Source organism: Sinocyclocheilus anshuiensis, unplaced genomic scaffold (assembly GCF_001515605.1).
Source record: "Sinocyclocheilus anshuiensis isolate Anshui unplaced genomic scaffold, SAMN03320099.WGS_v1.1 scaffold71, whole genome shotgun sequence".
In the NCBI taxonomy this organism is placed as follows: Eukaryota; Metazoa; Chordata; class Actinopteri; order Cypriniformes; family Cyprinidae; genus Sinocyclocheilus; species Sinocyclocheilus anshuiensis.
The window spans coordinates 1,020,278-1,046,157 of NW_015548203.1; the positions used below are offsets into that span (position 1 = coordinate 1,020,278).

At 36.1% G+C, this 25,880-nt stretch overlaps 2 protein-coding genes across 2 annotated transcripts in view; both read right to left on the bottom strand.

Annotated features, from left to right (window-relative positions):
* Window positions 1-5,479: 5,479 nt before the first annotated feature.
* On the bottom strand, window positions 5,480-11,913 carry LOC107653423 (UDP-galactose translocator-like). The gene is made up of 4 exons (XM_016440134.1): window positions 11,643-11,913; window positions 9,528-9,710; window positions 8,234-8,385; window positions 5,480-6,857 (listed from the first exon to the last, which is right to left on the bottom strand). The coding sequence occupies exons 1-4, from the start codon at window positions 11,725-11,727 to the stop codon at window positions 6,144-6,146; spliced, it is 1,134 nt and encodes a 377-aa protein (XP_016295620.1). The 5' UTR covers window positions 11,728-11,913; the 3' UTR covers window positions 5,480-6,143.
* The window catches only part of LOC107653405 (uncharacterized), a 15,057-nt gene continuing 1,090 nt past the window's right edge, over window positions 11,914-25,880 (bottom strand). Inside the window, exons 2-5 of the mRNA XM_016440113.1 lie at window positions 24,436-24,555; window positions 15,119-15,242; window positions 13,493-13,781; window positions 11,914-11,977 (exon numbers count right to left, since the gene is read on the bottom strand). Coding sequence (XP_016295599.1) covers window positions 11,914-11,977; window positions 13,493-13,781; window positions 15,119-15,242; window positions 24,436-24,555 — 597 coding nt within the window. The remainder of the gene's footprint in view (window positions 11,978-13,492; window positions 13,782-15,118; window positions 15,243-24,435; window positions 24,556-25,880) is intronic.

Sequence of the window (25,880 nt, forward strand, 5' to 3'; positions counted from 1 at the left end):
TGTTTTGTACCTTTGTAAATATTACCGTTAAATTCACGGTCATTTTTTACAGTGTAGTTCACATTATGTGTATCTGTCTGTCACTATGCTTGTTTTTACACACACAAGTCAATGCATTCTTGAATATTATACACAGAGGTAAATATGTTGTAAAACATACCCAGCAATTTCACATTGCTCATTGGGAAATGTTTAATTGAGTTTTGCTTGCATTTTATATTCCCATTACACAGTACATGAATGAAAGTATGTGCAACTTTGTAATTCACAGATTTAGCTATTTCAACTAAACCCATCATTAACAAGTGCAAAAAAAACTCAATGGGTGCCGTCAGAGTCTAAACAGCTGATAAAAACATCACAATAATCCACAAGTTTTTGTACAAACATGCAGCTTTTCACTTCACAAGACGATAATTGATGGACTGGTGTAGTGTGGATTATAGTGATGTTTTTATCAGCTGTTTGGACTCTCATTTTGACGGCACCCATTCACTGTACAGGATCCATTGGTGAGCAGATGATGTAATGCTACATTTCTCCAAATCTGTTCTAATGAAGAAATAAACTCATCTACATCTTGTATGACCTGATGGTGAGTACATTTTCAGCAAATGTTCATTTTTGGGTTCCTTTAAAATAAGCATTCATTTAATAGTGTTCTTTTCTGCATGACAGTGTCCCTTATGTATGGTCCACGAAGATGATATTTGCTCCATCTTTAGTTGAAGGCCTTCCCAGAAAGGCGGAGGCTTTTAGGAATTACAATGTTCGTGGAATTAAAAGTTGAACAAGCATGTGGTGTGGTTTCCTCATACTTTTAGCCATGCAGTTTATTTATATAAGAGTTCAGTTAGTGGTTAGTATCCTCATGCAGCAAAATCACCTCTGATAACCTGTTCTAGTTGCATTTTTGATGTCAGCATGTGCCCTGAAAACCAGCTTTTCATGTTTGAAAGCTGATTTTATAGTGTTTTCCAGGTAGTTTGACGTATAAAATGTTTAGTCAGCAAATCATGATTGATACATTCATGATTAACAAACTCTCATTATTTATATTAAGATTAATTATTAAAATGTATGAATCATTGTTTTGCTTGTGCATCACTGCATTTAATGTATGCTGATGTAAATCAAAAATATATTATTACCGTGTGTAAATTATTATATTACAGAAATAAAATCACTAACAACACACAAAAAATTAACTAAAAAACCCCAGTGAAAAATCCAGATATATTACATTCTCACAGCAATTTAAATATAGGAGAAATATTGCCTTAATTGTCCTAAAAATTGCCTTCATATTCTTTATACAAAACCTGCGTTCCTTTTTCCTATTCATTTTTTAAATGAATTAATTGCTTTGATTTTGGTGTGAAATGTGTCGTGTTTTTATCTACACTGGGGTTATACACACACGCACACACAAGAAAGATTCACTTCTGAGGCTCATATAAGAAACAGAAACTCTATTCTCTATTTGATGTTTATTGTCAGCCTCAAGAAAGAGGCCACTATAAGAAATAAGCCACCAGGGGCTGTACTTCAACTCTTCACAGGCTATTTACAATATAGACCACAGTGCCAGAGACAGGGCTTAACAGAGGCCGTCCTCGATTTATTAGCTGTGATGACGAAATCTGCGCAGTCTTTCTGCAATCAGGAGGTGTTAACAGTTGTCACAGAATACAAAAATTAAACAGAAATCTCAACTGGACATGTGCAATGTTTTGTATTTTTGTACATGCGATCAATTTCAGCTCAAGTATTTAGAATCAGATCTATTGACCGATGAGCCAAAAGAAAACAAAGACAGTTTTCAGTTCACATTGTACTTGTTTCATAATGATTCACTGAAAAAACTCATCTTTTGTAACCCTAATATTTATGATGATATATCTTTAAGGGCCATGTTCTGACATACCATCACCATCATAATAATCTCTCATGAACAAATATGAAAGATTTACATGATGGTCAGCATCAAGTGTCAGAAAATGGCTTGTGGTAAATTCTCTCTCGCGCGCACACAGACACACACACACACACACACATAACTCTAGATAACATATATATAACCAAACAAACACAATCACTTTAGCTGCCTGAGGCCACTCTCGGCTCATTAGATTCTGAAAAAGTCTCTGAAAACAACTCAATGATGGAGTTTAAGATCTAGACTTTCAGCTTGAGAGCTGCTGCAGGGAACTATTTGAACATTACAATTTGTGAATTAAAGTCAACATGAAATGTTATTTACAACTCTTTTTAGCTTTTTAACATATTAAATGATAACAAATATACCCTAGGTACCAATTTAATTGTGTAAAGTGAACATTACATACACTGGCGATCAAATGTTTGGAATAATTATGATTTTTAAATAGGTTTTTAAAAGTTGCCTCTTAATTTAAAATACTGCTTTCTATTTGAATATGATTTACAATGAAATGTATTGTTGTGATGGCGAAGCTGAATTTTCAATCATTATTGGTGCTCAATTATTATAGTTCTTATTATCAATGGTTCTTATTAAAACAGTTTTTGCTGCTTAATATTTTTGTGGAAACTGTCATACATTTTTTTTATATCAAGATTATTTGATAAAGATCATTAAACAGCATTTATTTGAAATAGATTTATTTTATTTGTAAAATTATAAATGCCTTCATTAACTGTCACTTTTGACAAATTGAATGCATCCTTGCAATAATAAATTAAATTGTTAATTTTTTTCTTTCTTTCATTTTTTTTTGATCATACTTGCCCCAAAATTTTGAGTGGTTGTGTATCACGGTTTTCATACAAATATTAAGGAGCACAACTGTTTTCAATATTGATAAGAAGAAATGTTTTTTGATAATGAATGTGACACTGAAGGCTGGAGTAATGATGCTGAAAATTCAGCTTTGCATCACAGGCATAAATGACATTTTAAAATATATTCAGATAGAAGAAAGCTATTTTAAACTGTAATAATATTGTACAATATTACTGCACTATTTACTGCATTTTAATCAAATAAATGCAGCCTTTTAAAAATATCCTAACTATTCCAAACTTTTGGCCACAAGTGTAAATGGGAAGGATTTTATATTTATTATTTGCCGTTATAGTCATAATATTAGTACATTAACAGCCATGAAATTTCTGTATTCCCTATTTTAATATACTTTTGAGGATGCACTGTAAAAAATGATTGTGATTTTAACAGTAAAAGACTGTAAAAATGCTACAGTAAAAACCTGTTAATTGGTTAACAGTAAGTTTCCATATTATATACGGTGAATAAATTTAATTACATTTAATGTAATTTTACAGTCAAATACTGTTAAAAAAATGGTTTTTGGAAGTGAAAAATAAAAAGTCATTGCATAATTTACAGTGAAAAACCGTAAATTGACACTCCCAGAATTCCCTGCATGACACTTCATATTTGATGTTTTTTTGTTGAAATAACTCTTAGTTTTTTTCTTATCAGTTGTGTACATTAGGGTTTAATCTTACATCTAATGTTGTTAAATGAATGTTTATTGCATTATTTCAGTATCATGTGTGTCACCATGATGGTGTTTAGTGTTTGTGTGAATGACACTGTGTGCACCTTCTATATATAAGTATTGTCCTCCTCAGCTCGTAGAAAAGCTGTTTGTGATGAGTTTAGGTTCAACGTGTGACTTTATCATCACCACCAGTTTTTGGTGGTTATCAGTGCATTACAATGGTTCAAAACAGATATTAGTATTTCAATATGTTGGTTTATTAACATTACATCAGTTAATGAAATACGGTATTTTATTGTGAATTTAAGTTAAGTCTGTAAAACCTAAAATGTTGCTACCATATTTTTTACGGTGAAGTTCTGGCAACCACAGCTGCCGGTATTTTACCGTATATGTCACAGATTTTATTTTACAATGTGGGCAAATTGTTACGTTTATAAAACATTACAAAGACACACAGTGCACAGCATCATGTAATAAGAAAGTAAATAGAGTCATTTTCATCTCATGTTGACTTCAAAAGAAAAAAGTCAATTAGTGCATGTAAACAACCAAAGAAAGTAAACTGAATCACTGCGGGCCACATTTCTTCATCCAAAACAATAAAGAATTCAAATCTACTGACTAAATTCATCATTTAGCAATCAAGCAGCACTTAACCCAGTTCCTTTTGATATTACATGAATCCTAACATGCATATAAAACCCATTACGAGCAACAAAACCTCTTCACCAAACCACAACCATATACTTCCCCCAAACCCTATTTACAACGGCAAAAACAGAAAATAAAACATTCATTTTGTATCAGGACGTGCTCTTGAGGTGTGTGGGGATTTACTGAGAACAGTTTTGGCATATTTGTATCAAATGTGTGCACAAAAATGTTTGTACAATACATAACATAAGATAAATCCACAAATCTTGATTCATTTTTTGCATCATAAAAAGAAGATATAGTATTTTGATATTATGTACAGTGTAAGAACTATATTAACATTTTATAGTTACCATTCAGTCACAAGTTGATTGAGAAAGGCACAGCATTAACCATTTGTTGGTTAAGCAAAACTAGTCCCCCTCGCACAGAGACACACGCTTATGCGCACACAATGAAAACAACCTTCAATGAGGTGCCATTTGGTTAGAAAATGAGCAGGTTAGTACATTTCCAGCACAGAAAAGAGCTGTGAGCTGAAAATGCCAAAGACGAGGGTGGCAAAGCAAGAATCCACATGGAAACAATGTGTTAAGTGATTGCCTGCCTGTCAAATATTTAACTAGCTCTGTAGTTGAATTCAATATTTTAATGAAGTTCAATGCCAATTAGTAGCCATTTTCAGACTTGTGAGGATGGCATCTCTTAACACATAGTGGACTGGCAGAGAGAAATGTTTGAGATGAATGTAACTTATAAGTTCCTGCAAGCTGATTTAAAAGCATCCCTTTATCTGACATATCTCTACTATTACTATATCAGCCCAAAATCACTCAGAATGAGACCAAACTCAACACGCCGGCAACAAAGTGCCACAGACACGCATGAATCAAGCTCTTTGCCACTGTACAAACATGTTTTAACTGGAAACACGGCAGACATTCACACAGCTTTTCACAACCATTATTTTCTTCGTCTCTGTTTACACAATTAATGATTTTGGCAAAGAACTTGTAGCGTGTAAAAGCAGCTATGAGTGAATCTCACAAAACCTGTCAAAATGACGCCTAGGATTAATTTGACACCAAAATCAAAAGAAAATGAACCAGAAATTTCATAAATATATCTATATATTTTTAAATAAGAAGATTAAGCCTGTTGTCGACCATTAAGATTTTTGCACTATTTTCAACATAAATAAGCACATTGTAAAAAACAAAAGATTTTATTTTATTTAAATAAGAGTATTTATATGTCATGATAGTAGATTTATACTGAATTTAATTCTTATTGTTTTTAATTAAAAAAAAAAAACACATTTAGTATATATACAAAAGTATATATGTATCATGGTAGTAGATGTTTGTTTTATTTTAACAATGCAAGTTTATTTTTATTTATTTATTTGCATTGCATTAATACAAATTTGGGAGTTAAATGTGCTTAAATTTCACAATGCAAACATTTGTATTGGTACTTAATAGGCTTTCTTTTTTTCTCTCTCTGCATTTTGAAGTAGAAGTTATAGCCTAGGTTTTGTGTGATTCACCCATTAGTTTTCAAGCCAATCCAGCCCACTGTTCCTCTGCTCAGCAGTAGCCTGGCAATTATGTTCTCATCTTCTTCCCCAAGACTGAGCTGTCTAACAGGAAAAAGCTGTTTAAGGCAAACAGGGAAGGGAGGTGAAGACGTTTGAGAGAGATATGCTTACAAAGGTGAAAAATGCCACTGCATGTTTTTGGTAATAAAAAAGAGAAAAACTAAAAACCCCAAAACCTACATCTACGTCTCTCTGGTTTGTGCTTTCCAAATGAATTAAGTGCCGACAGCCATGTTCATGAACGACCTAGTCTGAACCAGATGGTTAAGTGTTCACAGAAGCACCCAAACCCACAGCGGCAGAGAGAAACGAGAAAGAGGAGAGAGTTAGGACTTCCACCGAGAGAGGTAAAGAGCGATTAATGGAAGGGGACACAGATTTCATTTCACCAGCACCGACTTTGGGAGGAAAGCTTCCAGCTCCGAGTCTCCTCCTTCGCTGTGACTAGATGAAGATGTGCTGGTGCTGGAAGTGCTGGCGTTTGGTTTGGGGAGACTGTACATATAGACGGCTCCTATGACCAATCCTGCGCCCAGCGTGAAGATCAGGTCCACGTGGAAGCCGAAGAGGTAGACGGACGTGATCGTGGACACAATGATAGAAAAAGAGGTGGCGAAGCCTTTGAGAATGTTGTCCGCGTATTTGACGACAACAGCTACCAGAAGGCCGCCGAAGGCCTGGTTGAAGATGACGCCCCACACCATGGGTGTGTAGCCGAACAGGAAGCCTTTCTCGGCGATGGCGGCGCCGTCGTTCCACCACATGCCAAGGAGACCCAAAACTGTCCCGAAGATCCCGAGCTGGATGTTTCTCATCCACACTGAGGCCGAGCTGCCCTTCAAGATCTTCTCGAAGTAAACGCCGGCAAACCCGGAGGATAGGCAAGAGATTATCACGGACACCAGGCCCTTGAAGTAGTTCTGGTTGGTGCTGGTCAGAGCCTCCTTCTGTTTTCCGCCCTCCTGCTCCACCTGGACGATCGCCACACCGGCAAACAGCAGCACTAGAGAGATCCACTGGATTTTAGACAGACTCTTGCGCAGCATGAGCACTGAAAACAACGCTGTGGTCAAGATCTTCAGCTGATACGTGACCTGCAGAAAAGAAAAAAAAGTGTTAGATGGAAATTTTGAATTTGTTCAAACTGTTTCCATTAATGGATTTAAAACTGTAAATCAACCATATGCAGATATATATGAACGTTCATTACTATGCACTGTTACATTGGTGCATATAAACAAATGATAAAATACAACTTCGCCCTGTGTTTATTTAGTAAAATGTAGCATAGAAACAGTGTTGGTATTGTTTTCAGTAATTGAAATAAAGTTAAAATAAAACAAATAGTATTAAAGTTAAATAAAATTAAAGCTATATGTGACCAACCATGGACCACAAAACCAGTCATAAGGGTCAATTTTTTGAAATTGAGATTTATACATCATCCGAAAGCTTAATAAATAAGCTTTGTTAGGATAGGACGATATTTGGCCGAGATACAACTATTTAAAAATCTGGAATTTGAGGGTGCAAAAAGATCAAAATAAAAAATCCAAATATTGAGAAAATCACCTTTAAAGTTGTCCAAATGAAGTTCTTAGCAATGCATATTACTAATCAAAGATTAAGTTTTGATATATTTATGGTAGGAAATTTACAAATTATCTTCATGGAACATGATCTTTACTTTAATATCCTAATGATTTTCGGCATAAAAGAAAAATCGATAATTTTGACCCATACAAAGTATTTTTGGCTATTGCTACAAATATACCCCAGTGACTTAAGACTGGTTTTGTGCTCCAGGGTCACATATAGAAGTTTTAAAAAAGCTAATAAAAATGACAAACTCACAAAACAAAATGAGTAACACTTTAAATAAACTGAAAATATGAATGTATTTCAATATGCTAATAAGTACTATAATATCATAAATAAAATACTAATACTATACTAAAATAAAAACATGCCTTTTAGCAAGAATTCTCACGCATTTTAATTCCTACAGAAAACATTTTAAAACTACTTGGCTGCAATGGCTGTTTAATCAGAGAAAGGATAGAAAGTAGTTGTGTAATACTAAATTACAACTCTTTTGGTGTAAGAAACTTGAACTAACATTATAAGCAGACTTAAAGACTTGTATAATTTGTTGCTTCATTTTTAGTTGAATTTTGTTGTCAGTTTTTTTCCCAATTTTGTTTCTTTTTTTTTATTATAGTTTTTTGGCCTAATAACATCTGGCAAAGGGACTACCAATGAAAACTAGCCTTTGGGCTAATTTGGGTACATTTACATTCATGAATATTGATTAATGTACACCGTCCCTTTTTTGTGAAATAAATAAATAAATAAAAATAAAAGTGTCACAAAAGTCTACAGTTGGGGACGTATGAAGTGAAAAGGACCGAATCTCTCGGGAGAGAGAGAGGTGAAGGAAGGGCATAAACAAATTTTGGAGCAGGCTCACCTGGAAAGTGGCTGCTGGTAAATTAGAAATGGCCACATACTGCAGGTTGTTCTGTAAAGTGTAGATGAGTGATGGAACTGCTAACTTCAGCGTGTCCAAATACTGTACGACTATAGAGTCATACAACAACGATACAAAGGACTTCACATTACCTGTATTTACAAAAAATAAGAAAAGGCATATTATCATCAGACATATTGCTGCAATACTACTACTACTAATAAAAGTAGTAATTAAAATATATGTGTGACCACAAAACCAAAAGTCTTAAGTGTCAATTTTTCGAAATTGAGATTTATACACCATCTGAAAGTTGAAAAAATACGCTTTCCATTGATGTATGGTTTGTTAGGACATACAACTATTTGAAAATCTGGAATCTGAGAGTGCAAAAAAATCTAAATATTGAGAAAATCGCCTTTAAAGTTGTCCAAATGAAGTTCTTAGCAATGCATATTACTAATCAAAAATTAAGTTGATATATTTATGGTAGGAAATTTACAAATTATCTTCATGGAACATGATCTTTACTTTAATATCCTAATGATTTTCGTATATATATATATATATATATATACACATTAATTATTAGTAGTACTACTTTTTTTTAAATGTTTTTGTATCTTATTCTCACCAAGGCTGCATTTATTTCATCGAAAACACAGTAAAACAGCAAAATTGTTAAAAAAAATAATTAAAAAATGCTCTAGCTAAAAATAACTGTTTTTATCTGAATTTATTTTAAATTGTAATTTATTCCTGTGATGCAAAGCTGAATTTTCAGCATCATTACTCCAGTCTTCAGTGTCACATGATCCTTCAGAAATCATTCTAATAAAATGATTTAATGCTCAAGAAAGATTTATTATTATTATTATCAATGTTGAGAACAGTTGTGCTGCTTAATATTTTTGTAACGTAGATACATTCTTTTAAAGGATTTTTTGATGTATAGAAAATTCAAGCATTCACAGTGTTTATTTGACATAGAAATCTTTTTTAACATTATAAATATATTTACTGTCACTTTTGATCAGTTAAATGCAATTTAATATAAATCTTAATTTCTTACATAAAAAAATCTATATAGATTAGTGTTGGGCACTTCAGCCACACAAACATTACATGAATGTCATTTAAATATTAAGGTGGCATTTCTTTTCAAATGCATTTTAAATCATAATAAATATATATATTGTTAAAATAAAACACAAAAAGTATTGTAAGATAAGACATTAATCTTTGAATCACACGCTGCACGTAACATGCCACAATGTGATTCCAGTGAACGCACCTCTCTTCTGTATCAGGATGATGACCACACAGGTGGAGACTTTAAGAACTTCTGCCATCACCACGGCTGATGTGGTGTAGAAATGATCTCCCGGCAACGTCCGCACGTAACGGATGCTGAGGATGAGCGACGCATTCTGGATCACCAGAATCGCCAAACTGATGTACTTCAACTTCCTATTGACTGCAAGAGACATAATCTTTTAGTCAAAACTAGCTTTTATTACTGACACTGTGAAACCGGATAACTGGAGGCTAAATGAACGGATCTGAACACTGACGTCAGTTTAATGGCAGCATTTCACTTTTCCGAATGAGGCTAGTCAATGTTTAGTTTGTGTTTTCAGTTAGGACACACCTACACACGTCGACAGCGGGCGGATGTTTGCTCAATCCAGTGGCAACACCCTGCTTACAGACACTTCATTCATTCACCAAACACTTTCCTTAATTCATTTTTTAGCTAACGCAGTTCACTGGCAAACTAGGTACCAATTACCAAACAGACAAAACTACAAGGTTATCTGACTTCAATAACATTAAAAGGCGAGAAAACAAAAGATATCAAAGATATAAATAAAGCCAAACATATGACAAATCTCACAAAAAAATACAAAACAAATAATTATTTACCATGGTGTTATTATTAGAGAGATTACGTATAACAAAAAAGTCACGTTTCTCGAGACAGCCTGTGGACACTATAGACATGATGAACAGGAATTGTGAAACTTATAAACTTGTTTTGCTGGTTTATAGTGTGCTGATGTCTTTTTTTTCTGTAAAGAATGTGATAAATGCAGACGGACTGAGAGAAGTGCCACACACCCTCTGTCACCATGTCAAAACCCATCTGACAAAGAAAAAGAGCTGCAAGATGACAATGGGCAGAACAAAACGTTTCACAGTTTATTTACTGACTGAGGAAATTCAAAGTGCTTTACATGGGAAAATCACTGCCACACAATGCCACGCATGACATTCATTACAACAGAAGTCCTAGAGAATTTTTACACATACACAGCAGTACAAAGACAGTGAATAAAGTCTGGTGCAATGCATTAGGTATGAGCTAACAATTTATATTTTTACAGCATTTAGTAATCTAGATTGTTGATTTATAAATATAATATTGTTTTTGTTCATTCATGGTTGTTCACAATAAATGGTTAACTTCTACATCTTGAGATGTAAAATCTATGTAGAAATTAACACAGAACTAACCTTAACAAAAACTAAACTAGATTAATAAAGGCTGTACAAATGTCCATTGTTAGTTCTTTTTTAAAAAAATTAAAAAATAAAAATAAATAAAAATGTGTTGTTAATATTTGATTAGAAAACTATGAAATGCAGTGAATAGACGAGCAACTTTCTCAAAGTAAATTTGGAATGACTATATTTTTGAAGTAAAGCCCAAAAATAGATATTGTTTTCCTTTGCAATATCGTAAATGTGTTGTATTGAGCTCCTGATTTCCATTATTTGGGCTCTACATCAAAACTACCCTTACAAAAAAATGTCCCGTAGTAATCCATAACCAATTCCATGGTACTTTGATTTTCACTATAGTATTGAATGACTGCCATGTTCATGCTATTTACATAGAACTTCAAAAAATACTATAGTATATGCATAAAATCTATAGTACTATGAATTTTTTTTTTTCTAATAGTTTACAAAATACCAGAATTACTACAAATGTTATTGTTGCTACTGGACAATCATAATAAATTAGACTAACTTTAAATGAGAATCTTTGTATTTTTTCCTTTGCTGAATACTTGAAAGACTGCCATACTCATGAACCATGGTATTCATTCTAAGATACTTTAAAGAATACCATGGTACTTTTTGTAAGTGATGAAATCATACGGCAATACCTCAGTACCATATTCATGTCATGTTATTTACATTGTCCGTCAAACATTACCATGATATACGTCCAATAACCATGGTAATATCAAAGTACGTCTTTATTACAGGTGACTAAGGAATTTGGGTGGTAACTATGGTTACCATTCTTCATTTTCTAACGGGTGAGTTGACTTCGTTGAAACCATAGAGTCCTTAAGCTGTCAGACGTTTAAACCATAAATAAAATGCTGTTATTCACCTTCATTCTGTCCTCGGGTGGATGTTTTATCTTCAGTGCTTCTGTTAGGACTCTCATTGACTGCTGCTGCTGCCATCATCATCATCAAACATGAACCCCAACCTGTCCACAAACTCACACGATCCGCTCGATCTGTAATGGTTACAGAGCTCAATGATAACTTCCCCGCCTCTGCCCCATGAAACAGCTCACAAATGCGGTGAATGAGGTGGAAATGATCAGAGCTGCTGAGGAAAAGTGTTGACGTCCCCAAACACACAAGCACTTCCTGTTACGCGATCTTCTTCACTTTCTCGTGTTCTGAATTATGGAGCCGTTTTAGCGCCGCCTGCAGGCTCGGGTCAAACAAATAACATTACCACACTGTTGATATCATATGGCAATACCATGCTATTTTCTTATACAGCCATTTTTAAGGGAATTATGCGACCCATGGAGGTTTGGGGATTAAGGATTTGTTTTGCTTAGTGAAGAAAAAAACATATTTCCAATAATATCATATTATTTTATTACTGCACTATTTGCAAAAACATTTGTATATTAGAATTACTGGTTACACTTTACTTGAAGGGGTGTGCATAAGACTGACATGACACCTTCATAATCATAACATGACACATGTCATGAATATGAAGGAGGTTTTATGCATGTTTATGACAACTGTCATTAAGTGTCATTCGCTCAGTTATGTCATTTTTAATGCAAAGATGACATTGTTTGAGATGTCTTTGTTATGGGCTATGGTTAGGGGTAAGGGTAGGTCAAATAATGTCATATTTGCATTAAAAATGACATAACTGAGCGAATGACACTTAATGACAGTTGTCATAAACATGCATAAAACCTCCTTCATATTCATGACATGTGTCATGTTATGATTATGAAGGTGTCATGTCAGTCTTATGCACACCCCTTCAAGTAAAGTGTTACCGAATTACCATAGATTATTACATTTAAAATGTAGTTTTAACTCTTAATTAAATCTGTGCTATCTTTAACATTTAATTGACACCAATGTATGGACTAAACAGGTAACTGAACTATTGCTATAGTGTTGCTCAACAATAATTAAATACTACAAAAATCCATTGAAAACTGTCTCTCAAGAAGTATGTTTTGATCTACAGGAACCTCTAGATGGCAGAAGCAAGCAATAGTTTCTGTAGTCTTTTCACCGCATGATTGACAACTGAGACTGAAATTATCAATTGCAATTATTATTATAATCTTATGTCTGTTCATTTGAATAAAAGTTATGCCTATGGTTTACAGTAAGGAAATACACAGATTCTTTCTGAACAAAACTAGACATTATTTGAGGCTGTTCAACACGCATCCTCACACAATTAACCCAAAACCTATACAGATTGAGAAAAGGGGCATGTAAAAAAAACATAAAATGTGCAAAATGTCTTTATTGCTTAAATACACATTTGTCCTCATAAGTAATAATATTTGACGTTGTTCAGATTTATTATCAGCTGATTTTAATTTTAGCCTACAATGTGATAAAGCGACTTTATACGACAAAAATGAATGTAAATATGATCATAATTGCATAGTGTTTTTACAATACATATTTGCCACTAATTATTATATAATGGACAAGAGAGTTGTTTATTTCAAAACAAAGACATATCTATAAAATCGCTTAAATGGAACATCTTATGACAACTGTCACATCACACCAGGGGTGCCCAAACTCGGTCCTGGAGGGCCGGTGTCCTGCAGAGTTTAGCTCCAACTTGCCTCAACACACCTGCCTGGAAGTTTCTAATATGACTAGTAAGAGCTTGATTAGTTGGTTCAGGTGTGTTTAATTGGGGTTGGAGCTAAACTCTGCAGGACACCGGCCCTCCAGGACCGAGTTTGGGCACCCCTGCATTACACTGTTCAATACACAATTCAGTATGTATAGTGAAACAGTTCTGCCAACCCACGCAATGTCATAAAAGCTTGCTTCTCCAGTCCTCTGCATCGAGATGATAAACAGACATGTAAGAACTTTAAGAATCTCTGCCATCACAACAGCAGATGTGGCCAAGAAATCAGACAATGTCCACACGTAGCTGATGCCGAGGATGAGCGATACATTCTGGATCACCAAAATCACCAGACTGATGAACTTCATTACTTTCACTGCAAGAGACACGGGAAAGATATTTAGATCTAAACACAGACAAACGCCAGCATTACGAACATTTCTCCTTTTTCTGAATGTAGCTAGTCACTATCATCAGTTAAAGACACACCTAAACAGATTAATTCATCTGCACTGAATATTCACACTGTTGCATGTAGAAATTTCCTGCCAATCAAGTTAATTTTTCAATGCCATTAGACTGAGAAATAATACTAGAATGTGACAATTAAAGCAAGAAACATTGTATTATCAAAAATATTATTGCATATGTTCAGTGTTGGGGAAAGTTACTTTTAAAAGTAATGCATTACAATATTGCGTTACTCCATAAAAAAGTAACTAATTACATTACTTAGTTACTTTTTATGGAAAGTAATTCAATCAATAAATTGGAAAAAAAATAACTTGTGTTACTTATTTGAAAAAGTAACTCAGATATTCTCTTTTAAATTCAAAAGTAATGCGTTACTTTACTAGTTACTTGAAAAAAGTAATCTGATTACGTAACTCACGTTACTTGTAATGCGTTACCCCCAACACTGCATAAGTTAGCCTCTCTGAATATCACAGAAAATAAGGAACAAAAAGCAAGTCTGGTTTCTGGAGTTTGACCAGTGGATGGACAGACATGTGATTATCTGGTTTCTCTGTTTTACAATGATCCCATTCTCTGATGGCAGTCCCACACTATAAAGCTCCAAGGTAAATAATATGGTACTTTCATAAGGATGGTATGATAGGCTAATACTTACCATGTTATTTTTTAGAACTTTTTGTTTGAATACAAAATGCACCATGGTATTCTTTAAACTACCATGGAGTACCTAATCACTACACAAAAAAGTACATGCGTGACAAATATGTTTACTATCATGATGCCAAAGCCAAAGCATCGAGTCCTTAAAAGGGTAATTCACCGCAAATGTTTTATTATTATTATTATTATTATGATAGAAGCTGGCTGTCATGCAGTTAAAACGGAATTGGTTTGGTTCTACACGATAAGAGAAAACAGATAAAAGGGGCTGTCACAGGAAAAAAAAAATTAAGAAAACTTCAAAACCCATAATGCACAGGGCTCGAGCAGACTATCCGTGAGCGGGGATACAAAAATGCGGAAGTAGGATCTGTAGTTTTCACAACTTTTGATTGCTCCCGGACTTTTCCTGACAAATAAAAGGGGATATCTTGGTGCAGGTAACACGCAAAAAATAATACACATTGTTCATTTACTTGTAACACCGACATTGTAACAATACAAAGCTGAATGCAGCATTTAAGCAGTGTGATGTATGAATAAGAGAGATACAGAGGATGAAATTGTTTTTTTTACCGTCATTCAGTCTTCGGGTGGATGTTTGATCGTCAGTGCTTCTGTGTGGACTTTCACTGACTGCTGCTGCCATCATCATCAAACATGAACTCCAATCTGTACACACGTTCGACGATCCCTCGATCTGTAATGATTACAGAGCTTAATAATGATTTCCCGCAGCTGCTCTATGAAACACATCAGATGAGGTCGAGAGAAGGGTTAAAATCCACCCCGTAACTGTCCGTGGGAGCTTTTTTTCTTCGGGGGGGGCGGGGGGACAAGTACAAATAAACAAACCTTATATTGCGCCAAAGCATTATTGCACTGCATTACAGGAACCATTAGGGGACAGCAGCACCTAATAAATTCCACATAGTTGCAATCATAGATATACACATCTATGGTTGCAATTTTCTGAGACTTCACAAGCAACTGATGTCACACTCTGATTTCATATCGACTTCTATAAGACGAATGGCATCGGTTTCTTTCCCACATTCCCGCCCAAACGTAGGGTGACCGTAGGCCTATACCCTCTTCTACCGGGACATTTTTAAATTGCCTAAAATGTCCGGGTTTTGGCTTTGTTTTCCTACTGACGTGGTAACCACAATCCTTTACATTATATGTATGTTCACGTATTTGCATTGCTTTGTCCTTTCTCAACAGAGCCCAACTTCTCGCACCCTACGATTGGTCGATTATGTACAACACCTGTACGCTATTGGTCAAACTACTTTTCAGTCATAACCTTAAGCAAGTATGAAAACAATAAGAAAAAGTCAACCCGGAAATTTTAGGCCATTTAAAAATCCTGACATGTCCGGGGAAAATTGGACGTACTTTACCAAATGCCTTTTCTGGCAGTATGTAAGTTTGGTGAGCGCGGGTGGATTGCTTGCCGGCAGCTACCTACTGTAATTAGGACAGTGACATATTTACGAGTTAATTCCACTCACTTAACTGTAGGGGGCTCTAAAGTCCCAAAATACTCAAAAAAAACAAAAAAAAAGACGGTTGCTTTAAGGCTCAAGTTGTTTTCTATAGATAATCTAACATACATTTTCAAATGAAGTCAAGTCGAGCTTTATTGTCATTCTGCTACATGTGTGGACATATATTGATATAGTGGAACGAAATGTCGTGTCGCAGGACCATGGTGCTACATACTAGTTAAACATATATGAACATACAACAATAGAAGTAAAAGAAAAACAATTATATACCTATACAACAGTTAACCATCTGACTTCACATATACCTTAAATAGTTGACTATACATACACAAACTGACTGTACAAAAACTTAAATACTATAAATGAAATTGTGCAAAAGAGATATTTTGTACATGAAATTGTGCAAAAGAGATGATTTGTAGTGCAATGCACAAGTAAACATACATGATCAAACTGAGTCTTTGTGAGAGGGAGCGTTTATAAAAAGTGTCTAGTGTGCATTCAGAGAAAAACATTTAAAAAAAAAAAGGGGTTTACTTTGTTTTTTTGCAACGCTTGTGTAGGCAGTTGTTCAAAAGTATTCCTTAATTTGTGTCAATGTAATCTGAGCAGCAATATTGCTGTGGTTAAATTGACAAGTCAAGCATTTCATTCTCTTTCTTTTTTTATATTGCTAAAGAATGAGTGATAAACAAGCTACAGTTTTGCATTAAGATGCAGTGAATTATCCCAAATAATAATTTAAGGGAATGTTCAACAAATAGGTGTTGAAGCAAAATCACACACACACACAAAAAACACTTAACAATACATAGCTTCAAAGCAGCATATATATATATATATGTATATGTATGTATGCATGTATATGTATGTAATCACTCAGAAAATAAATAATTTGATTAAGAACAATAGTAAACTACATATCAATGAACAGGCGTCGTCAATAAATCCAAAGTTTTTGGTTTCGGACCAGAATTTTCATTTCTGTGCATCCCTATAATGTCTTAATATATTATTATATCTTAAATGTATCAGCCATTTGTGGTTAATTAAAAAATCCTATTCTATTCTTTTTCAGATTGTCAGAATCCTGTTTTCATTTAGGGGCAGTCATTTTTTCTATTGAAGCTGGTGTTAAAGGGATAGTTCACCCAAAAATACGTTGTTTTCGTTAAAATCAAAGCGTAAACAACGTGGAAAGCGTATCCGCGTGACACAGCTGAGACAGAATAGCATACGTTTACGTTCAATGGATACTCTCCAAAATGGCACCAGGGTGACGCGGAGGAGACAAATTGTTGAATAAAGTAGTTATTTTTGTTTTCTTTGCGTACAAAAAGTATTCTCGTAGCTTTGTAAAATTACGGTTGAACCCCTGATGTCACATGGATTATTTTACCGATCTCCTTGCTACGTTTCTGGACGTTGATCGTGGTAATTACATTGCCGTCTATGGGAGGGTCAGAGAGCTCTCAGAATTCATCAAAAATATCTTAATTTGTGTTCTGAAGATGAACCAATGTAATCTGAGCAGCAATATTGCTGTGGTTAAATTGACAAGTCAAGCATTTCATTCTCTTTCTTTTTTTATATTGCTAAAGAATGAGTGATAAACAAGCTACAGTTTTGCATTAAGATGCAGTGAATTATCCCAAATAATAATTTAAGGGAATGTTCAACAAATAGGTGTTGAAGCAAAATCACACACACACACAAAAAACACTTAACAATACATAGCTTCAAAGCAGCATATATATATATATATGTATATGTATGTATGCATGTATATGTATGTAATCACTCAGAAAATAAATAATTTGATTAAGAACAATAGTAAACTACATATCAATGAACAGGCGTCGTCAATAAATCCAAAGTTTTTGGTTTCGGACCAGAATTTTCATTTCTGTGCATCCCTATAATGTCTTAATATATTATTATATCTTAAATGTATCAGCCATTTGTGGTTAATTAAAAAATCCTATTCTATTCTTTTTCAGATTGTCAGAATCCTGTTTTCATTTAGGGGCAGTCATTTTTTCTATTGAAGCTGGTGTTAAAGGGATAGTTCACCCAAAAATACGTTGTTTTCGTTAAAATCAAAGCGTAAACAACGTGGAAAGCGTATCCGCGTGACACAGCTGAGACAGAATAGCATACGTTTACGTTCAATGGATACTCTCCAAAATGGCACCAGGGTGACGCGGAGGAGACAAATTGTTGAATAAAGTAGTTATTTTTGTTTTCTTTGCGTACAAAAAGTATTCTCGTAGCTTTGTAAAATTACGGTTGAACCCCTGATGTCACATGGATTATTTTACCGATCTCCTTGCTACGTTTCTGGACGTTGATCGTGGTAATTACATTGCCGTCTATGGGAGGGTCAGAGAGCTCTCAGAATTCATCAAAAATATCTTAATTTGTGTTCTGAAGATGAACGGAGGTCTTACGGGTTTAGAACGACATGAGGGTGAGTAGTTAATGACAGAAATTTCATTTTTGGGTGAACTAACCCTTTAAGATGTGAGATACAGCCTTCCTGCACAACGGAAAAGTGCAAGAAGTGGCTGATGCCATCACATGTACAAAAGGTGTATAAATGTACTGTACATAGTACTGTTTCGTACCCTACTCTACTATGGGAAATGACAGCAACTGTTAATTTGTAAAACACACTTCTGCAGGGAAAGTAAGATCAAACACTGCAACTACAATTCATATGGTTTTGTCTTAGACTAAGACAAACAACACACATTGTAGTTGCAATTTTATATCTTAAATTTCCATGTTATGGACCACATATATGTGTGTTAGAAATGGTAAGTTACTGTAATTTTCCTTAAATGGGCAGTACGTAATGATCTTCATGCTTTTCAAATTTTACAGATTCCTGCTGCTCCCATAGCTCTTACAGATTTTTTTTCTCTGCAAAATCCAAAAAAAGAAAAATGGAACCTGCCATCGCTGGGAAATCAACAGAACAAGCCAAGGTTGAGAAAAGAGTTCAATGTCCAAGAGTAAAGAGAGGGTCAGAAACGTATGATAGGTTTTTTTGAGTCCTTAAGCAGAAACTGTCCACGCAGTGCTGCACTGATGGCTAGGGAGAATTACTACAAGGAATTTGTTCCCAAATCATTTATGCTGCCTAAAACTGTTCTTGAATACAGAACACCATAAACTCATGCAGCTGCCCCCCAAAGAGCTTGCAGAGCTGTGCCAGGATTTCCAGTTAGAAGAGCTTACCCCTTCTCAGGTGCAGGCTGTAAAGGCAACTCGAAGCCAGGGTGCATCCAGGATTTGGTATCGACAAAGAGCTGGACGCATAACTGCCTCTAAGCTTAAACAAGTTCTTCAAATGAACCCTCTGAAAACGTCCAAGAGCTTAATTAAGGCCATATGCTACCCAGAGGCACACAAGTTCACCACAGTCGCGACAAGGTATTTAGGGCTTGAATTAGGATAAGACAGAGGTGAGATTTTCGGTAAGACTACCATAAGGGTCTCCATAAAGGTATGGGTTTGTAAACTAAGGGTTAGGCAGGGGTAGGGTTAAGTATAGGGGTTAGGATAATGGTAAATATTTAAACCATTGAACTGTAATAATGTTGCAAAGTTTCTAAATTCAACACTAAATATTAAATAACCATTTAATTTGTTGTTGATTGTTTCTGTGTACTTTTTACAGTTACGGATGCAAGCATGAGGCACAAGCCAGAGCAGAGTATGAAAGGCTGATGTGTCTGGAGCATGAGGGCTTCTCCTGTATGGAAAGTGGTCTCTGGCTGAATCCCAAGTGGCCATACATGGGAGCCTCGCCTGATGGGATTGTCACATGTGACTGTCATGGAACTGGGATTTGTGAGATAAAGGTAATATTACAGTTCATTATAAACACGGTAAAAAAGATGTTTGATATGTTAAAATCATAATTTCACTTTCCTATAAAGACAGAACTGTGGAAAGTTATTACAGGGCTTTTTTTTAACTATCCTTTTTGTGCAAGACTTGGTAGTCGAAATGTCACAAAAACACTTGACTATATAAGAATTAGTGAAATAAAAAGTCAGACAAAATTAGTCGCATCGGTTGTTTACATGTTATTTTTTACTGTGAATTTTGGTGCCCACACTGCAAGCAAGACAACGTTAATCTGCACCTGTGTGCTGGAGACAAAGGATTCTGCCTTATCAAAGATTGGGATGAGGTTACACTGGACAGGAGCCATGCTTACTACTACCAAGTCCAGGCACAGCTTCACACAGCTTGTGGATGCTGAGTATTGCGACTTTGTGGTGTGGAACTCCAATTACTTTTTTTTTTTTTGAAAGGATTATACCTGAGATGGGCTTTTGGGATGATCTGATTCCTAGAGTTAAGAATTTTTTCAGAAACTGTATACTTCCAGAAGTGTTGGGACAGCAAGTTACAAAACAACATCTTGACATGTAATATAACTAAAGGACACTACCTTACATCAGCTCAGGCACTTGATTCAGTCATATTTTGCAAAAGAAAAGCACTGAATAACATGAATGTGTCTTTGTTGGCAATCAGATGTTTATTGAGGAAATTAAATCAAAATAAAAAAGATTAAATTATACAAGAAAAAGTATTGGTGGTTACTTATAAGAACTAAAACAGTGTGCACTTTGTAAATTATATTGAATTTAATAAAGTCTGAAGGTAAATTCAAAAAAAGCTACTGCGGCGCATGGCAGAGCACTGCACTTTTATATCTTCGTGTCCACACTGAGGCTAGATCAATTGTCCTTCGTCTAACCCAGGGGTAGGCAAGTTCGGTCCTAGAGAGCCGCAGTCCTGCAGAGTTCAGCTCCAACCCTAATCAAACACACCTGAACAAGCTAATCAATGTCTTCAGGATTACTAAGGCTATAGGCAGGTGAGTTTTTTTTTCAGGGTTGTAGCTGAACTCTGCAGGACTGCGGCTCTCTAGGACCGAACTTGCCTACCCCTGGTCTAACCCAACTAATTACAGCTAATTTGGTATTTATTTGTACGTGGGGAACTTTGCATGACACCACAGTAGATTTGATTGAATTTAGCCCTTAGGTTATATACAAAATTCACTAAAAACACAGTGTACTGTTATGCTATTATTAAGTAGTATACCAAAATATTATATATCATTAACATCCAAAGGTTTTTCATTTCATGACCATTTCAAATCATGACATTTAATGATCAGAAGTTCATTATTTCAGTTTCATAATTTCTTACTCCAGTGGGACCACAGACTGATAAATTTGACAAGGCACAGCAAATAACTCCAATCTTATCAAAGACAGTGACTCACCTGGTTTTGTTGCCATGTGTTCAATAGGCATGGCCCTACTTTGCAGAATCTGATATTTCCTTCTAACTAATCCAATAACCCTTTCTACATGAATACGCACAAAAGCTATTTCTCTAGTTTGTTCCACCTCGTCTGCGGACAACTGTCTTTTCCCCTTAGTGAATGCAGGTAACTGTAGTGAAGCACAGTAGAATCCTACACTATCCCCAACATTAAACCCACGGTCTGCTAGAACAATATCTCCAGGTAACAGTTTTTTTTTTAGAAGGTCACTCTCTTCTGTAATTCGCCTATCTTCTGCTTGGGGAGGAAGAGTTAGTAATATGTAAGAAACATACCCTTGGGGAGCAATACCGATAAGAAACTTAACAGTGTGGTGATGCTTATAGTTTGACCATGTGTATTTACAATAAGACGAAATATGACATCAAACACCACTGCCTCTTTTCGTTTTCATTTAAACATATTAATAGCCGCATAAATGTACTTCAGGGAAAATACATGCATTACAATGAAAACATTACCTGTTAGATTTACCCAAAACGAATTATATGTGACCCTGGACCACAAAACCTAAGTCTTAAGTGTCAATTTTTCGAAACTGAGATTTATACATAATCTGAAAGCTGAATAAATAAGCTTTCCATTGATGTATGGTTTGTTAGGATAGGACAACATTTGGCCGAGATACAACTATTTGAAAATCTGGAATATGAGGGTGCAAAAAAATCTAAATATTGAGAAAATCACCTTTAAAGTTGTCCAAATGAAGTTCTTAGCAATGCATATTACTAATCAATAATGAAGTTTTCACATATTTAAAGTAGGAAATTTACAAAATATCTTCATGGAACATGATCTTTATTTAATATCCTAATGATTTTTGGCATAAAAGAAAAATCTATAATTTTGACCCATACAATGTATTTTTGGCAATTGCTACAAATATACCCCAGCGACTTAAGACTGCTTTTGTGCTCCAGGGTCACATATCTTATGTTTAACCACTACAGAGACATCAGAGCCAGCGCCAAATGTCAGAAGGACTAGCTGAGCGGAGGCTGCTCCTGTCGGGATACATGAGCACTGAGCGCCCGCTGATCGCGTGGAGCTCACGTCTCCGAAATCGGCAAAGCACATTTTCAAATAGCCGCTGTCTTTATAAATAAACCGCAGATTTGAGTTTTAACCAACTACATTCTCGCCTGAAATACTTTTAAAACAACATTTCATGACACAATAACAGTAATATTTTACAAAAATATGCGAATATATAGTGGATGAAATACAATGCTGCGTGAACTCAACCAATCAGCATGCTCAGCGCCCAAGTCCCGCCCCCGAATGTTCTGGACCTTTGAAAAAGTACTACCTGGTGAGCAGGGACTTTCTAAGGGGCAAATTTGGGGCAAAAAAAAAAACTGAAACTTTATTTAGATCCTAGTTCCCGTGGTGGAAACACACCGAGTACTGGCCCAAAGTCCCTAGTTCCTGGGGAAAGTCCCTGCGGTGGAAACGGGCTTATAGCCGCTAAACACATGCAGTGCTGCAGAACTCAGCGCACAAGTCTCGCCCCCGAAAGTTCCGGACCTTTGAAAAAGTACTACTACCTCAAGAGCAGGTACTTTCTGAGGGGCAAATTTTTACCCGGAACTTTATTTAGATCCTGGTTCCTGCGGTGGAAACACGCCGAGTACCGGCCCAAAGCCCTAGTTCCTGGGGAAAGTTCCTGCGGTGGAAACGGGGCTAATAGTCATCCATGGTTAGGTCTGTCTGGCATTCTGCATCTGCATAAAATATATAGCAGTAGGGAGAGGGATTAGTTATTCAAACTACTCTCCATATCAATAATGACATGAATTGTTGACTATTTCTACTACTTAGTAGTCAGCATTCTTACAAAAGTTTCAAGTTATCTGTTCCACTTTATTTGCGGATTCATATTTTTTATACACTACACATATTTTATACACCCCGGTGAGTCCACAGAGAATTCATTATGTATTGTGTAAGCCTAATTCAAAGTTTACATGCATTGTTTGTTGTAAGAATATCGTCTGCCTTGTACAAATACTGGCAACACTTATTAATGCAATGACTTTACCTTGTTGATCACGTAACATCTCTGTGTTGTCCTCTTGCTCTGTGTTCTCAGCTGACTCATGGAGATCCAGCAAGGCCTCTGCAGCTTCTGCGTGTCCATATTGATCGTCTCTGGACTTCATACTCTCCGTTCGTTTACGCGATGCTTCTGACATGGGCCTACATTTCTGATAACCGAGGTGAATTGTAGGAGCCCAGTCTACGGACTCAACATCATGTATAGCACTAGGGCAGCCTAAAGAGAACAACACAGTAGCAATAAATCTGCCCCCTGCAAAGACTTTGTAGTTAGCTTTGCTAATGTTACATATTTTTGTTAAGTTACAAGAGTAAAAACTCAAACAAAGAAAAGAAAAAAACTACAATTTTAACTTCACGAAGTACGGAAAAGCTAACTTTATACAAACATAAACATAGCATATTTAAGTTATAACTTACCTTTGACAAAGTGGTCACTGCACACGCGAGCATTAGCCGACTCCGCTCCTCCCGACCGCAGACGCAGGTTTTCAAGCCACTTTTTCCTACGTTTTTCAGTCAATTCCTTGAAATTTCCCCCCTTGTGAGCAACAACTTTTGGTACACGATAAAAGCTCTTCGTTTTTTCTCGGTTTGACCGATTTGAGCATCCGTAAACAGCGCAAAACATAGGCATTTTGAGTTTCTCCTAGTGATTTTATTGAGGGGAAAATCACTTCCTGCCCTCCAGCTGCATTTCGCGCGTCATCAGTGACGTCATGTGCAAAGGGCGTGGTTTGTGAGCGTGACATGAGAGTACGGTAAACTTCCCTAAAACAGCGTATAATACGCAGGTACGGACACCGCGGAATCAAAACGCTTTATTATGCATGATACCAATGTATACAACTGGTGAAACACGTTTTTTAATCTACGACCGGTTGAATATCGCAGTGACGAATCTGTCGCCGTCAAACATCTGCTGGAAATTCAGGCAAACATACTTGCGTGCGCACGCACATCCCCAGTTGTTCAAAAGCAGATCGCAATATGGCCAGACGATGGCCAGCACTGCATGACTGCATCCAGGACACAGACTGCAACATGTTCAGAGAGGCAGCCACCTACAACAATCACAAAGACACACCGAAACAGTGACTGCTTACATCATAGATGATGTGACGGTCACCTAGACCAGTGAATCTCAACCTTTTGGTGTACCTGACCCCAGTCCAATTCAGAACCATCCTCAAGGACCCCCAGAACAAAATTGACTCATCTATGTATAATTTGTGTCTTTGTGAGGACCAAATGCAGTCAAGTATCATTCAAGTTAGTTGACTTGTCCAGTATTTTGGCCATTTTTCTTTCATGGGAACATGTCATGTCAAAATGTATACAAAAATTCATACTTTATACGGACCCCCTGGCCTTGCGTCAAGGACCACTAGGGGTCCACGGACCCCTGGTTGAGAAACACTGACCTAGACCATCACCACACGAGCCAACCAGAAGCCATGGATGACGGGCTGCTAAAAATCCAAGATAAGGCATTCAGATCAGGAGATAAGGCAGCTCTCAAAACAGCAAGAGCCAATCTGTCTCATGGCATCAAGAAGGCAAAACATCAATATGCTCAAAAAATCAACAATAACTTCAGTGACAGTGAAGACACCCGGACCCTGTGGCAAGCCATTCAGACCATCACTGGCTACGAGCCCCTGCCACAGGCCAGTGACGATGACACACCCCTGCCAGTTGCACTCAAACATTCTACTCACGATTTGAGATACACAACACACCTGCACAAAAACTGCACACATCTCCAAACGACCAGGTGCTCGGTCTCTCTCCAGCCGACGTAAGGAAGACTCTGTCCAGGATTAACCCACGTACGGCTGTGGGCGCTGACAACATACCTGGCCGTGTGCGAAGGGTCTGACTGCAGCCTTGCACTTGCACTCTCAGACTTGCACTCTCAGACACTTGTGCATCCGCTAGAGACGTCACTTGCAGTCTTTTATTTTTTTATTTTGTTCTATTTATTGATTAATTTTTGTTTGAATCTCTCAACATTTTACAACAGTAGCCAGGTGGTGAAGATGTACAGACAAGCAGGTGAGCCCAGAATAAACGCAACACGTACAGTTTCGCGTTAAGCGTATTTCCATATAGAATACACTGTCTACAGTTCTTTTATATCATTGTCTTTGTCCATTAAGCTACATTACGTGTTTTATTTATAATGATTTTTTAGTACATTAAATAATAACTATATATCAAATTAGATTTTTTAATTGCACTTAATGTATCTTAATACATTAAGCCATGTTAAGTGTTTATGTTTTTCTACAGGAGGAAAACGCTTAACGAGAGACTTTGTGCATGCGTTCATATTCTGCTGTTCTGTGGCCACGGATTTGCGGGTCTTTTTTTTTTTTTTCTTGCA